This window comes from Phoenix dactylifera, chromosome 6 (assembly GCF_051530095.1).
Source record: "Phoenix dactylifera cultivar Ajwa chromosome 6, Ajwa_hap1_PhDact_Kaust_v1.1, whole genome shotgun sequence".
Lineage (NCBI taxonomy): Eukaryota > Viridiplantae > Streptophyta > Magnoliopsida > Arecales > Arecaceae > Phoenix > Phoenix dactylifera.
The window spans coordinates 28,002,681-28,016,374 of record NC_143195.1 but is presented as its reverse complement, the minus strand read 5'-3'; the positions used below and the strand labels follow the sequence as shown (position 1 = coordinate 28,016,374).

General features: G+C 41.1%; 1 protein-coding gene across 2 annotated transcripts; it reads left to right on the top strand.

The window, feature by feature from the left end:
• The first annotated feature begins 130 nt into the window (after positions 1-130).
• LOC103715383 (uncharacterized) lies at positions 131-1,642 on the top strand. Of its 2 annotated transcripts, none has more exons than XM_039118419.3 (2): positions 131-524; positions 613-1,642. In XM_039118419.3, the coding sequence occupies exons 1-2, from the start codon at positions 420-422 to the stop codon at positions 1,342-1,344; spliced, it is 837 nt and encodes a 278-aa protein (XP_038974347.3). In that variant the 5' UTR covers positions 131-419; the 3' UTR covers positions 1,345-1,642. The 2 variants fall into 2 exon arrangements, with proteins under 2 accessions (XP_038974347.3, XP_008801215.4); XM_008802993.6 differs by having other exon boundaries at positions 138-524; positions 607-1,642.
• The last annotated feature ends 12,052 nt before the right edge of the window (positions 1,643-13,694 follow it).

Genomic DNA, 13,694 nt, shown 5'->3' with positions numbered 1-13,694 from the left:
TAATTTAATAAATAGGTTTAGATGGAATGAAGGGTTCATATTTCAAGCCCAATTTTTACCTAACTTAAATCTGGACAAAGGAAGCGGATCGGATTGATGAGTCAGATATCTGCTTGGAACATGGGCAGGGGATAAGTGTTCCCTAACGTCAAGGTAAAGAAAGTAAAGAAATCTTGTTTCACGAATACCGGGTGGTGATCAGATTCAAAGTAGGAAAGGAAGCAAGTGGGGATTATAACCTATAAAGAGAGACAGCAGCCTCCCGTCCTTCCGTCCCCGGTGAGTTGGTCTCCCCCACCATCTCTGTTCTCTCTGACAAAAGAAAGCAAGAAGCGTGTGTGTCTGTGCGCAAGAGAAAGAGCGTCCTCTTTTTACCATAACTGAGACTGCAACGAAGGCAAGAAAAAAAAAAAAGACGCATGGACGACCTCCGCCACCCCCACCAGCAACCTGCTCCTCCTCCGCCTCTCGCCGCCTCCACCTCCGCCGCCGCCCCGTGGGCCTTCCTCTGGGAACCGTCGCAGGTAACTTTCCTCCTCTTCTCCATCTCCAATTCTAATTATTTCTCCCCAAATTCGCCGAATTTAAGACGAAAGGAACCGACAGACGCAGGAGGCGAGCGGGATCACGGCGGAGGAGCTGAAGCAGGCGCTTCTCCGCACGACGCTGGAGCTTGAATCCACTCGGATCGCCGCCCAGGAGGAGCTCCGGCGAATGGAGGCCCAGGCCCTTCATCTAACCCACCTCCTCGAGATCGCCACACGAGAGCGCGACGAGGCCCGCCACCAGTGCCACGCCCTTCTCCTGCTCCTCATGGATCACAATCACCACCTTGCATCAAACCCTAACCCCAACCCTAACCCGGCGGCCCAGATGGACGAGGGGAGCAACGTGGCGGCGGGGGCGGGGGGCTTGTCGTCCTCGTCTGAGGGGGGAGGGGAGGAGGAGAGGAGCAATGGGACGTCGCCGGGGGGGATGGCGGCGGTGGAGGAGGAGATAGAGGCGGTGGCGCGGCGGCGGGGACTGCCGGAGAAGGGGCGGCTGCTGGAGGCGGTGATGGCGGCGGGACCGCTGCTCCAGACGCTGCTGCTGGCCGGCCCGCTGCCGCAGTGGCGCCACCCCCCGCCGGCGCTCCAGACCTTCGAGATCCCGCCCGTTTCCATCAGCCTGCTCAGCACCAACAACGCCAATACCGGAGACATGACGACGGTGGCGTTCGGCGGGGGGCGGTCTCCGCCGCCATCGCCGCCGTCGCTGCCTAATTCTTGGTCGTCGTCGCCGGAAACCGAAAGCAACAGCAGTGGAGTTTCCAAGTTCCAGAGGATCCGCTCTTTCCGCCTCTGACCGTTCTTTTTAGTTTCATCACCGCCGAATTCTTGGTCGTCGCCGCCGGAAACCGAAAGCAACAGCAGCGGAGTTTCCAAGTTCCAGAGGATCCGCTCTTTCCACCTGACTCCTTTCTTGTTCTTTTTACTACCTCCACTTTTATGTCGTTGTTTGGGTTAACGTGGATAATTTTTTTTGTTTGTTTGTTTGTTAGCAGTATATTATCATAATATTGAGAGAAAATTCTGATAAGAAAACGGACTTCAGTATGTAAATTTAGAGTATGAGTAAAGTTGGCATGGCAACGTTGGGTAAAGTTCGTAACGCGGCTTCGTACTTTGGTTATTGGATTGAGGTGCCAACCATGTGGGTCCCAACTCAGCACTCGACTTGGCTATGATCTCATTGAATTCTTGGAGGTATTTGGCAGCCAGAGAGAGAGAGAGAGAGAGAGAGAGAGAGAGAGAGAGGAGAAATTTGAATAACCATTTCTTGGAGATATCTTGAACAATGAATTCTTGGAGATATTTTGGAGCCCCAGAGGAAGGGGAGGGAGAGAGAGAGAGAAGAGAAATTTGAATAATAAATTTTTGAAGTTATTTTGAACAATGAATTTTGAAAGATATTTTACAGCCTCAGAAGAGAGAAAGGAGAAATTATATCTGTGTACCAAGTCGGTGGTGAACAATCCAAGATAGAAGAGAAGAGATGAAGTGAGGAAAGCGATAATGTAATGAACTGCATGACGAATGAAGTCCATAGAAATAAAAAATTTGATTCGACCAACTCTAAACAAATTATCTAACCTAAAATTGATTTAACCAATTATTGGCTAAAATCGTTTCTTTTACTTGCTAAGTAAAAGAATTGAATTTATGAGATCCAAATCATGCTAGATTTGCTCGACCTATTCTAGCTCATAGACCATGGATGGACTCCTAAAATTGTACTTCAAATAAAAAATTTGAGCGAGCATTTCTTTTTATGGGGGCATGCACTTCTCATTATGATTCCCTTATCAACTAGTACAAAATGATATAAACCGAGAAACAAACCAATGCAATATTTATTTAATAGCGAACTTCTTTTAATTTCTTGATTATTGTCCTAAATAGTTGCCGAGCGATTAGATCAATGCCTAGATTGGCATTTTTTTCATATTGTTTTCATTATATAAGCTGATATTCAATTTCTTGATAAAAAATTTGAGCGAGCATTTCTTTTTACGGGGGCATGCACTTTTCATTATGATGCCCTAATCAACTAGTACAAAATGATATGAACCGAGAAACAAACCAATGCAATATTTATTTAATAGCGAACTTCTTTTAATTTCTTGATTATTGTCCTAAATAGTTGCCGAGCGATTAGATCAATGCCTAGATTGGCATTTTTTTCATATTGTTTTCATTATATAAGCTGATATTCAATTTCTTGATTGCTACACATCAACCAACATCACTGGGTATTATGGTTCTTGCTGAATTGGTAGCTGAGATTCCGGCCTTTAAACGCCTGGAGTTGAACAGAATTTTGGTTTTGATAGGACCACCTGAGGTCACCCAAACAATGCCTTGCTCTATGTCTTGGGTGCATGGATGGTGGTCAACAACCAGAGGCCTCTCGTTTGCATTCGAACCAAGCAATTAACTGGGAGAGAATCACCACTGCCACCACCTAATGGGTCATAAGATATGCTTTTCTAAAGAAGAGAGGGAGGATCTTGCAACCATAGAGTAGCTTATTAGCTTGGGCACTAGACTCCTCTTTCTGCCCCCACCTTTAATGACTACATGTCTCCAATCCAACTGCACCTTTAGCTTGTTCCCAGTAAAATAATGGAGGACCATGGAAAGCAAGATGAGATATGGCCATGGTGTGAGGCTGAAGGAGTGGATCAAGGGTTTTAACATCATTGTTATTGTAATATGTACTAACTCAAGGAATAGGGTCAAGAAAAAAAGATCATGTAAGAAGTAGCTTGGTCTGATACTATAATTACAAGCTAAGCTAACCCGTGATCGGCTACCATAACAAAGCGAAATCATGGAGGCCGAAGTTTGATGTTCAGCTTTAATTAGAGATAAAGATCATATAGGGATGCTTCCCTAAGTTCGGACGGAAAGTTGTCCCACATTGCAGTCTCTCACTCAAAAGATGCTAAACCAATTTGATGACTTCATAGGTAGGAGATTAGGTCTTTTTATCGAGTAAAAATTGCGACATGAATTACGCTAATCGGAGATGCTTCACAGTTGGCAAACTGGGCTTAGCTCATTGTTTGCACCCCTCCTCCTCGAGATGGGAGAAAGTTTTAGATGCAAATGTTGATGGTGTTGTTTTCCAAGTATTTGACCTATATTGTATGGATGATGTTATGTTCTTACTGTCATGCACAATATTAAGCAAACTGGGGAGTGAGAAATTGCAGCCTTTGATGGTGATATGGTTCGTAGCCCCTATACGCTACGAGGCTCATGGACGAGGTTGCTGTTGATGGAAATGTGTGGTGGAGCCCTATAATGCTAATCACGGCGACCAACATGCCGAAATTTGTGTGCTAATGTATATATGCAAGCATGATTTAGAGAACAGGGTGCAGCTGGTGAGGCAAATGTAGGCATGGTACTTGACTTCAAGCTTGATATGGTTCAAACTTGAGCCAGCTCAAAGAAAACATTTGATTGGCACTGTGAGCATGATTGGCCTTGCATTAGTGGACACAAGCTAAAATGTTATTGGCCAATAAGTGATAAAATTAACTTATCATTAAGTAATGCTCCAAGAGAAAGGAGCAATAGCTAGGTTCCATTTGGAGCAATTAGCTGGTCTTAGATTATGTTACACAAGGTGGAGAGATGATTCGAATCTTCATCAAGACTTTGATAGTATGATCTGATGGCAAAGCCAAGGAACTGCTGTCCTTTGCTAAACTGTAGTCTCAAATAAAGAACAAAAAGGAAAAATAAGGATTTCCTTGGGAGGAAGACATGAAAGACTTGCCCATCCTTGCTTTGATGACAGCTGAAATGCTGCGAAATTAGAATAATTATGAACCTTCTCTTATACTAGTGAGTTCCAACCTACCAAACTGGAGTCAATTTATTCTCCTGATTTGAAAAATGTCTTATTCTATTATAATTTTATAAAGTACAAGTTGAACCTATTATGGCATAAAGATCTAATGTAGCTAAGACCGTCCGTGCAGCGTGATCTTTGTGGGCGATGGAAACGTGATCGGTAAGGCAGGCCCGCCCATGTGCACTCCTCCAGAAACACACACAATAATGATAGGTAAAGGTCAGTTAGGAGCATACTCAATCAAACGGATGATTTTCTCGTCTACTACAGATCTTCAGCAACATAAGCCTCAGCCACTTGTCCAGAGGTCCGCTTCGATGCCACAGAAAAAACGAATTCCTAAAAATGAGACCCATATAAGGAGCATGCCCACTGAAGAGAGCACACCACAAAGCAGAGCATAGAGCGCACGACCAGCGAGCCAGCATAGAGCATACAACCAGTGAGCCAGCACCATAAGTAAAATTTTAATATCCATCTTGCTTTCTAAATTACCCTCAAATTCATTCTGGATTAGAAGATACAATGAGGCCATATTTTTATTTAATATAGTAAGTTTACTTTGAATAAAAATTCTGAAGCAGCACACAAACTCTAATAATGATCACGTTATGGCTCCAAGGATGAAATCTAGATGATGTTCGAGTGCTACTTGAGCTTGTGCCTAAACCTGATGTGGATTGTGATGCTGTCATGCTCGTCAAGCTTGTCTTGAAGATTCTGACTCCTATAGTAAACTGTTGTAAAAAGAAGATATGTTGAAGGTTGGGTATCTTAAGTCCTGTGCATGAGGTTAGGAGGTATCAGTACCTCAAATCATAGAACATATCCTTATTGAATATTGACACACATAAAATATTTTTTGAATACATATTTGATACTTTTGTCATATATCCTATTTTTAAGAGTTAAAAGAATACTACAGATACTTTTGAAATAGACTTTACATACTTCCCCGTTGCCTTCAAAATGGAGAGGAAGAGTCAATTTTGTCGTCTATATATTAGTATTAAAGTATTAAGTATGGATTATAGTATGTGAATTTGCATGACGACTAATTGATAAGCTTGTAAAATTGATGCTATATAAAATGTATGAACTATACTATTATGACATTTTGCTATAGTCGGCGGACATTTTTCTATACACATATATGCATGTATGTATATGCATATGTGTATGCATGAAATATTATATACATACATGCATACATTCATATATATTTTTAATGACATATTCTAACCATATCATATCATGTTTTTTAGGATTTACCATATCGGTATCTATATCATGTTGTAATCATATCTCATATCCATGCCCATGAGATTGAACCTTATGCCAAAAATTGATTTGGCTAACTCATGCATGGATGAAGTAATTTCCTATTAGGGTGCCAATATGCCTCTTGAGCAAGGATCTAATTTGTATGGTTGGCAACCCCATAAAATGGTTGCAATCCACCGGTTGGGTCGAGCACAAATTAGTAATTATACTTCTACAATTGCTGTGCTTAGGCTCTGGTCATGGCTGTTTGCGCATGCCCAGTGTAAGAAAACTACGGGATTAGGCTGGAGAACACCAGAAGGACACCATGGAGAATCTTCACAAGCTTCCAACACTAGTTAGGTAGAATTGACTTGGAACGAGCTCAATCTAGGAAAAATTCTCCTACTTGAGCCAACCTTTTCAAAATGGGCCAACCAAGTGTTTGACGTATAGACATCCATCTTTCATCCTTTCATACCCCATTCTCCTCCATTTCCATGTCCGAATGAGACCTTGCTTCTCGACCACTTGTGCCCCTCCCATCCAATTCCAAGCCCATCTAATAAAACGAAAGAAAGAAGCGACTTGCAACACCCATCGGAGAATTTAGAACCAAGGCTCTTCTTATGACCTTAACAAAGTCTCATACAGATGTAGGATAAATTTAATTGTTGGTTCTTGCGCTTGTCTTGATAGATACTGACACAATAGCCAATTGCTCAAAAAGCAAATGATTTGGAATTGAGCATGGGGCCTCCAACATTTTAGGTGATAAATCATATTCCCCATTAGATTTGCTCTAATCATTTAGAGTGGACTCTAAGATCCGACAACACTATTGTGATCATCTGTTATCCTTTGATTTCTAACAAACTAATCGGTGGTGGTCCATACCAAGTACAAGACCGCCCATCAAATTTATACACATAGAAAGAGAATAACTATATCTGCTCTAATTTCTGTACACAATGCACATGAACATCGCTTTCAGGACCACCCATCAAAGGGAGGGGACTACTTAGAGAAGAACAAATGTCTCGTGTTAGGCTTAACAGAGCCGTCTGGGTGATTGCCCTCATACTGTGGGCAGACCACCCATTTATCGAAATTGGCACAGCTGTGATGGATATACCAAAGTGATGCATATCTAAATAACAGCAGCGATATTGGTCCCAAATCTATGGATGAAGGCAGAATTTTGCTGGTCTTGGTTGTTGTCCATCTGTGAATGCAAAATTCAGGCGTAATTTAGAATTGGTAACATGCAGCGATGAAATAGATAGAGAGATTAACTCAACTATAAATCTGAGCCAACTCAGTAGCAGATTACACCTAACCTGATCTTGATAGTGCTTTGTACAGTAAAACTCTCAAGAGAAGTTGGTTCTGAGTAAGATCTATATCAACCAAAAAAGGAGGTGCTGACATGGCAAGACAGCTCATTTGCTTGATAAGAATTTAAAACCTATGAGTGAAAATGAACTATAGTGCGAAGTGTTTTGGAAAGAACGAGAGAATCGATAGTATTTTAGCTCTAAATCCTAGGAATAGGTTTCTATTGATCTTGAGAATGTTTAGCTTTGGAAGTTCTGACTTATGCGTGCATCAACTAAACCTCAAAGGTCTAGAACAAACCGCACAGCTCGAGTAAGCCAAGGGCTTGAGAAAGAAGTTGTGAGGACGCTTCCTCTGATTAGGGGTGGCAATCGGATCGGGTCGGGTCACATGCAGGTCGGGTCAGAAAATCATAAACCTGAACCCGACCTGTTTATTAAACAGGTTAGAAATTACAACCTGAACCTGACCTGTTTATTAAACAGGTTAGAAATTACAACCTGAACCTGACCTGTTTATTAAACAGGTTAGAAATTACAACCTGAACCTGACCTGTTTATTAAACAGGTAACCCGACCCGACCCGTTTAACCTGTTTACCCAACCCGACCCAATCTGTTTAACCTGTTTGCCCAACCTGATCCGTTTAACCTGTTTAGACCTGTTTAACATGCCCAACCCAACATGTTTAACCTGCCCAACCCGACTTGTTTAGACCTGTTTAGACCAGTTTAATCTGTTTAGACCTATTTAGACCCGTTTAACCTGTTTAGACCTGTTTAACCTGTGTAACCCGTTTAACCTGTTTAGACCTGTTTAACCTGCCCAACAGTTAAACGGGTTAAACGGTTTAAACGGGTCAGACATCTAAAACCCATATCCGACTCAATTAATAAACAAGTTAAACGGATCGACCTGTTTACGACCCAAACCTGTTTAGGCCAAATCCAAACCTGTTTATGGCGGGTCGAACACGGATCGGGTTGGCGGGTCGGGTCATATTTTGCCACCCATGCTGATATATCGTTTAAATAATAAATTAAAAAAAAAAAATCCAGAGCAACAGCGTAGCAGAGCACCCACACTGTGGAAGTACTGCATTAAACTTGAATACGGCAATTGCAATTATAAATTTCACAAATGCAAGAATCAAGCAGGAGAAGAGTGAAATTGAATGTAGCTGGCCTGATCAACAGGATCGAGTGTAAGGGACTTCAATTGTCTTACTCTAATTTCACTTGAAGCCATGTACTGAAAGGTTTTCAACCCTAGAAGTTAATAACCAGCAAGAGCATCAATTTTCTTTTCAGGAACAAAACATCAAGAGTATCTATCATTCATCTAAAAATTTTAACATAGCCCAGGGAAAGCATTGCCTCAAACTTCCTTGGTTCGATAGTCCAAAGTTGATAAAGTTTCTGACTTCAATATATACGTTGCATGCAAGCATGTTCACATAAATAAAGCAAGACGTGGACTCAATGGGGGACTCTTGAGTCATGCACAAGGTTCCGGCTTTCATTGACCACAGAATAATGCATCGCCCTTCACAAAGAATCGTATCCATGGTAAATCAATGCACTCTTATTATGCCATCTCGCCACCTTATGCGTGCATTTCTCCTCCACCACCTCTAAATTGCCAGATCTTCAATTATTTTCAATGCAATTGCACCTACTATTACTTCATTTCAAGTCAACCTTCGTCTTTTTTCTAGAGTGACAATTTCGTAATTGAGCAGATAGCTCCTTTAAATTTGCTGGCACCAAATAGTTGGGACAACACTTGATGGTCCTGATTAAAGATTGTTGGTTAACCATTAAGAGGTTGTTGGGAAAAATCCAGTAAGATTGGGCTAGATTTCTTACTGGATTATGGGTTACACAGATTATTTAAATAAAGCCCATATAAACCCAATCCCTTTCCAGCCTAAATCTTATGAGAGAGAGAGAGAGAGAGAGAGAGAGAGAGAGAGGAAAAAAAAAAGAAGACTTCCATAGATTTTTTTTTTTTTTTTTTGCATCCTTGAGTTCAACATGCCCATAGATGGAATTTATGCAAGACTAAGATGGGCCTTCACAAAAAAAAAGAAAAAAGAGCTGAGTAGGCTAACAGGCCTCTTTCTATACAAAATTCAGCCCAATTCTGCTAGATTTTTCAAACATAGCCTAAGTGGGCAGTTGAAGCCATTTCAGATATCCAAGAAGTGACTTTCAGGCATTTGGTAGTCCCCAAATGATCTGAAGTCACCTTTTGCCCTGAGACGAACTAGACCTAAAAAAAAAGGATTTCGGCTGGTGGGGGATGAAATCATGTCAGAAAAGCGAGTCTCTGCCCAATCAATCATGCCCTGAGGTTCAAAATGACCAATTCCGTGATTAAGGTAGACCGGCAGTGCAAGTGAAAATAAAAGCAAGTGTTAGAATCAGGTTTCCTTATAATCACTTCAAACCTAGTCACCCCCTACAAAAGTTTTCCTTAGCAACATATATCAACATATATAGCTTACCTGCACAGCAAAGTATGCTATACTGCTATACCGAACTAGATGGTACAAAGTATACCGTATGATACCGGTTCGGTACCGATATTGTGGTATGGAAGGCGTATCAACACTCGATATACCGAACCGGCTCCCGTACTAAGCGTATCGACACAGTAACAAAATGACACCGGTATGGGACCCGATATCGAGATGCCGTTGCGCATTATGCTTCTTATCATATACAAGGACAAAAATATTAATAATCCATGAGGGAGGCAAGAGCCGCAGATAACTTATAAAAGTAAACAGTTTGCCAATAGCTTTACAAATTTATCTGCAGAATAGGATAAAACACTTGTCACCACACACAAAAAAAAAAAGCAATTACTAGTATGAAAATAATTCCTCAGACTTTCTAGTTTGTTGATTACTACTATGCAAATAATGAATCCCAATATAATTATTGGTCGCAGCAAGTTGTGGCATGTCAACACTCAAGTTCAATCCAAAAGGATGGTGTCCAAGCTTAGATTAGAGATGCAGAGAGAAAACCATTTCAGCATGAAGAAAGAAATGGCAAAAGAACCAGCTGTGTAGCATTCGAACTTAACAATAGCGAAGGTTTATAAAAAAAGCAATAAGCAATGGAACAGCACATAGATTATGTAAATTTTACAATGGATTTCTCAAGTAAGAAAGCATCCCCCTAAATGCTGTTGTTATGGCAAAAAAGAATAAAAAACATTCATGTTTTTTGACTGCAGTTGTTTCAGCCTATTGGCTGGGGGTTTAAGGCTGGTTGAACCCATTTGTCCAACCCATAGCAACATTTCTGCACTCTATTCCTCCACTTACAGGCATAAGTTGGCAACAGATAAAAGGATTATAAAAGGAAGGCAAAGGATGCTGTTGAACTTCCTCAAATTTAATCACCATATGCCTTTTCTTCTCCGAACGATTCTAGCCCCGCCGATGTACCTTTTACCAAAGAAGCATCAGTTATTCTTCTGCTTCCACATTTAGATGACTGGCTCTCTGACCCTGCTGAAGAGTTCCTTGGGCCATCTGAAATAGGTGACCTCATTGTTTCTTTCTTGGGCTGCCTGTTGGATGTCATTCTAATTGTTTGAGGGAGGCATTTTGATCATGACAAATCCACAACCTTTTCCTTATCCCTTTTGGCATCTGGTGAAATGCAGCACCCGCATATTCTGGATTTATTAGTATTCAGTGCTACAGTAATATTAAAATCAAGAATGTTTCATTCCACCAAGAGAATCGACAGCAAAATGAATAGCAACTAAGAAGGACAAAACAATCAGTACGAAACACTACTGAAATATAAACACAAAAAAGCAACACAAAAAGAACAAAGGAATGATTACTGATAAACAGTTTTCCTTCTATAAAAAGTAGTCCATATGCCAATTCTTGTTTTATCCTCTCGGCCATCTGACAAGAATGAAAACTCAATAGTGCATTGAGTTCATTAAGATCGAACAGCAGTCTACCAGGCAGCATACACGTAGTTTTTTTTTTTTAATCTTTGCATAGAAGATGGATTATAATATGATCCTGCAAACTTGGTGCTTCTTATTAATTTAAACAAATGGAACTCATTCCAAGTTGTTCTGGTCTAACATGTGTACAGGATATAAGCATAAGGAGAAGGTCAAGCAAGCATCTACCTAAGCTGTCAATGCACTGCAGGCCCCAAACCTTAGAGAGAATATAAATTAGGGTTTTTTGCATTAATACCCTTCTAAAAATTCAAATTTGCGTGAATACCCTCTTAAAATTTATATTTATTTTTGTACCCTCATAAAACACTATTTTTGCACAAATACCCCTAACATAATGGTTCTTCTAACACCATTAATAAAAACTATATTTATTTTAATTAAAAATAAAATAAAATTACTTTTTTGTCCCTCATCGCGATCACTTTATAATTTTTTTTTTTTTTTTGCATATTTACTTAGTAAGAATATTTTAGTTGTTTTAATTTGAAACTGTTAATTTTTTAAAGATGTTAGATGACATGGGTACATATGCAAAAACAAGGATAAAAAAGGGATAGAATAGCAAAACAAGTGTTTTATGAGGATATACATGTAAATAGTAATTTGGAAAGGTATTCATGCAAAATTCGATATTTAGGAGGGTATTCATGCAAAAAATTCTATAAATTATCACGTTATTATTCCAAGCATCACCTTTACAGCTTTACCCTTAGTCCAACAAGGTAAAATGGCATCATCAGATCCAAGGAACCCCGAACCACTTCCTGATTCTAGTAAAAATGGCATCCATCTTTCCTCATGATTAGCACCCATATCTGAAAACTAGAAATTCAAAAATTCTGCAAATAAAAAGAACTACTTTGAATTATATATTAGCTTCACATCTGCTATATAGGAGGGAGGGAGGAACTTTTGTGGCGGCACCATGCAGAATCACTGTTGCCAGAGTCTAAATCCAAAAGTAGCACAGTTAGTCAAAGCAATATATGATCATTTGACAGAAAAGCAAATGGTAATTGGTTTTGACAAGCAACACATTTATATATGATTTTTTTCAGGAAAATAGATTTTCAAATATCTAGGTGATTCATCCAAAAGAACAAGCAAAGGCAAATACATAAAACTTTAACAACCAAGAATCTGCTCAGCTATAAAAAGTAATTCCATAAGCAGTATCCAAAGAGAAAATTATAGATATAAGAGTCCTGAACTCTAATAAGAATCTAGCACATTTTATCTTTCAACTAGTCCAAAACAAAGATACCTAGTTCACCCATTACCTAGTATTTGGTACTACCACAGATTCAAATTAACAAAGAATCTTCAGGCAACTGCCTCAAACAGAAAAAAAATGCAGTATATAAAATTAAGTATGAAAGAGAGCACTAAAAGTTCTAGCTTACCAGGTTGCACTGCAGGAAGAAGAGCACTTCAGAATGCAACATTTCTTAGTTTTCTATTTCAATAACCAATTCAAAAAAAAAAAAAAAATCTTTTGCTAGCCTTTTTTTTAATTTCGAAGTACCCAAAGGGATTGACCAAGAGCTCAGAATCCTCGAGGACAAACTCATTCCCGTGAGCTAGGAGCACAAGATCATCCTAGGAGAGGTCATGCCACAAAAATCCATTCTTGTAGCTCCTCTAGTACCATTCCAATGTATCAGATTAACTCACCAATGAAGAAAAGAGAGGTTTTTATTTGTCATTGGAAGCTCTTCATTACCTCTTACAGGACCACGAATTCATGGCGGCCATGCCTTTCCTCTCAGCACGTTGAGACGATTAACGAAATCTACCAAAGAAACCAAGAAAACCGCCAAATCAGAGCAATGTGGCGCAAGATTACTCGTTTCTTCTTATCTTAGCTTTCGTTTAGGTTGTTCTACTGACATCTGAGGTAGAGCCCTATGGTGGCCTTCCATAACCTGGCCCGATCCCGAGAGGAACCTGAAGCTATTTCCCGCGCACACTGGCTTTGGTAGTCACTCGATCAGCGGATGGTGGCTAAGCGCCGACCCTCCGAGTTCAATGGAGGAGGCTGTAGAACGGACCGAGCCGAGGACGAGTCTGGCACTTCGGGGCGAGTTGACACGTTCATCGTCTTCCTCGCCCCCACTTGGGAGCTTGCCCCAGGATCGCGCTTTCTAGTGGCTAGCATCCATGGGCCATATAGGGCTTTCTGATCACGCTCCAATCTGCATTTCTCCTTGAATGCCTTGGCTACCAGATCGATTGGAACCCGGCGCCGTATGATTTTGGCTACAATCGCCGTTGTCTCCCACTTCCGTCGAGCCATCTCCATCTCCTTTTCCGGCAATACCCGGACATCTGGAAAAAGGTTTTGAAGATCCGCAATCTCCTCCTACGTGATTTTGGGGGTTAGCCACTGCGGCTGGCGGCGGCCCTAAACCACCCCCTCCCACGATCGCGTCCTTCCCCCACCGGCATGAGCACTGGACATGGCTTACCAAGGAGAGGGCCTTGAATCCCAGAGGAGCAAGGGAGGTAGTCGCCGGCAGCGGCCACCGATTGGAAGAGCGAAGCGGAGCACCGACTAGGAACGAAACAGAACAGACGCCCAGTAGGTGTTCGACCGAAATGTTTCAGCGAGCACGCGACAATTAAAGCAAAGAAGACACCAGGCTCACGAAGCGGCTTTCCCGTGGCTTCCGGGTGACC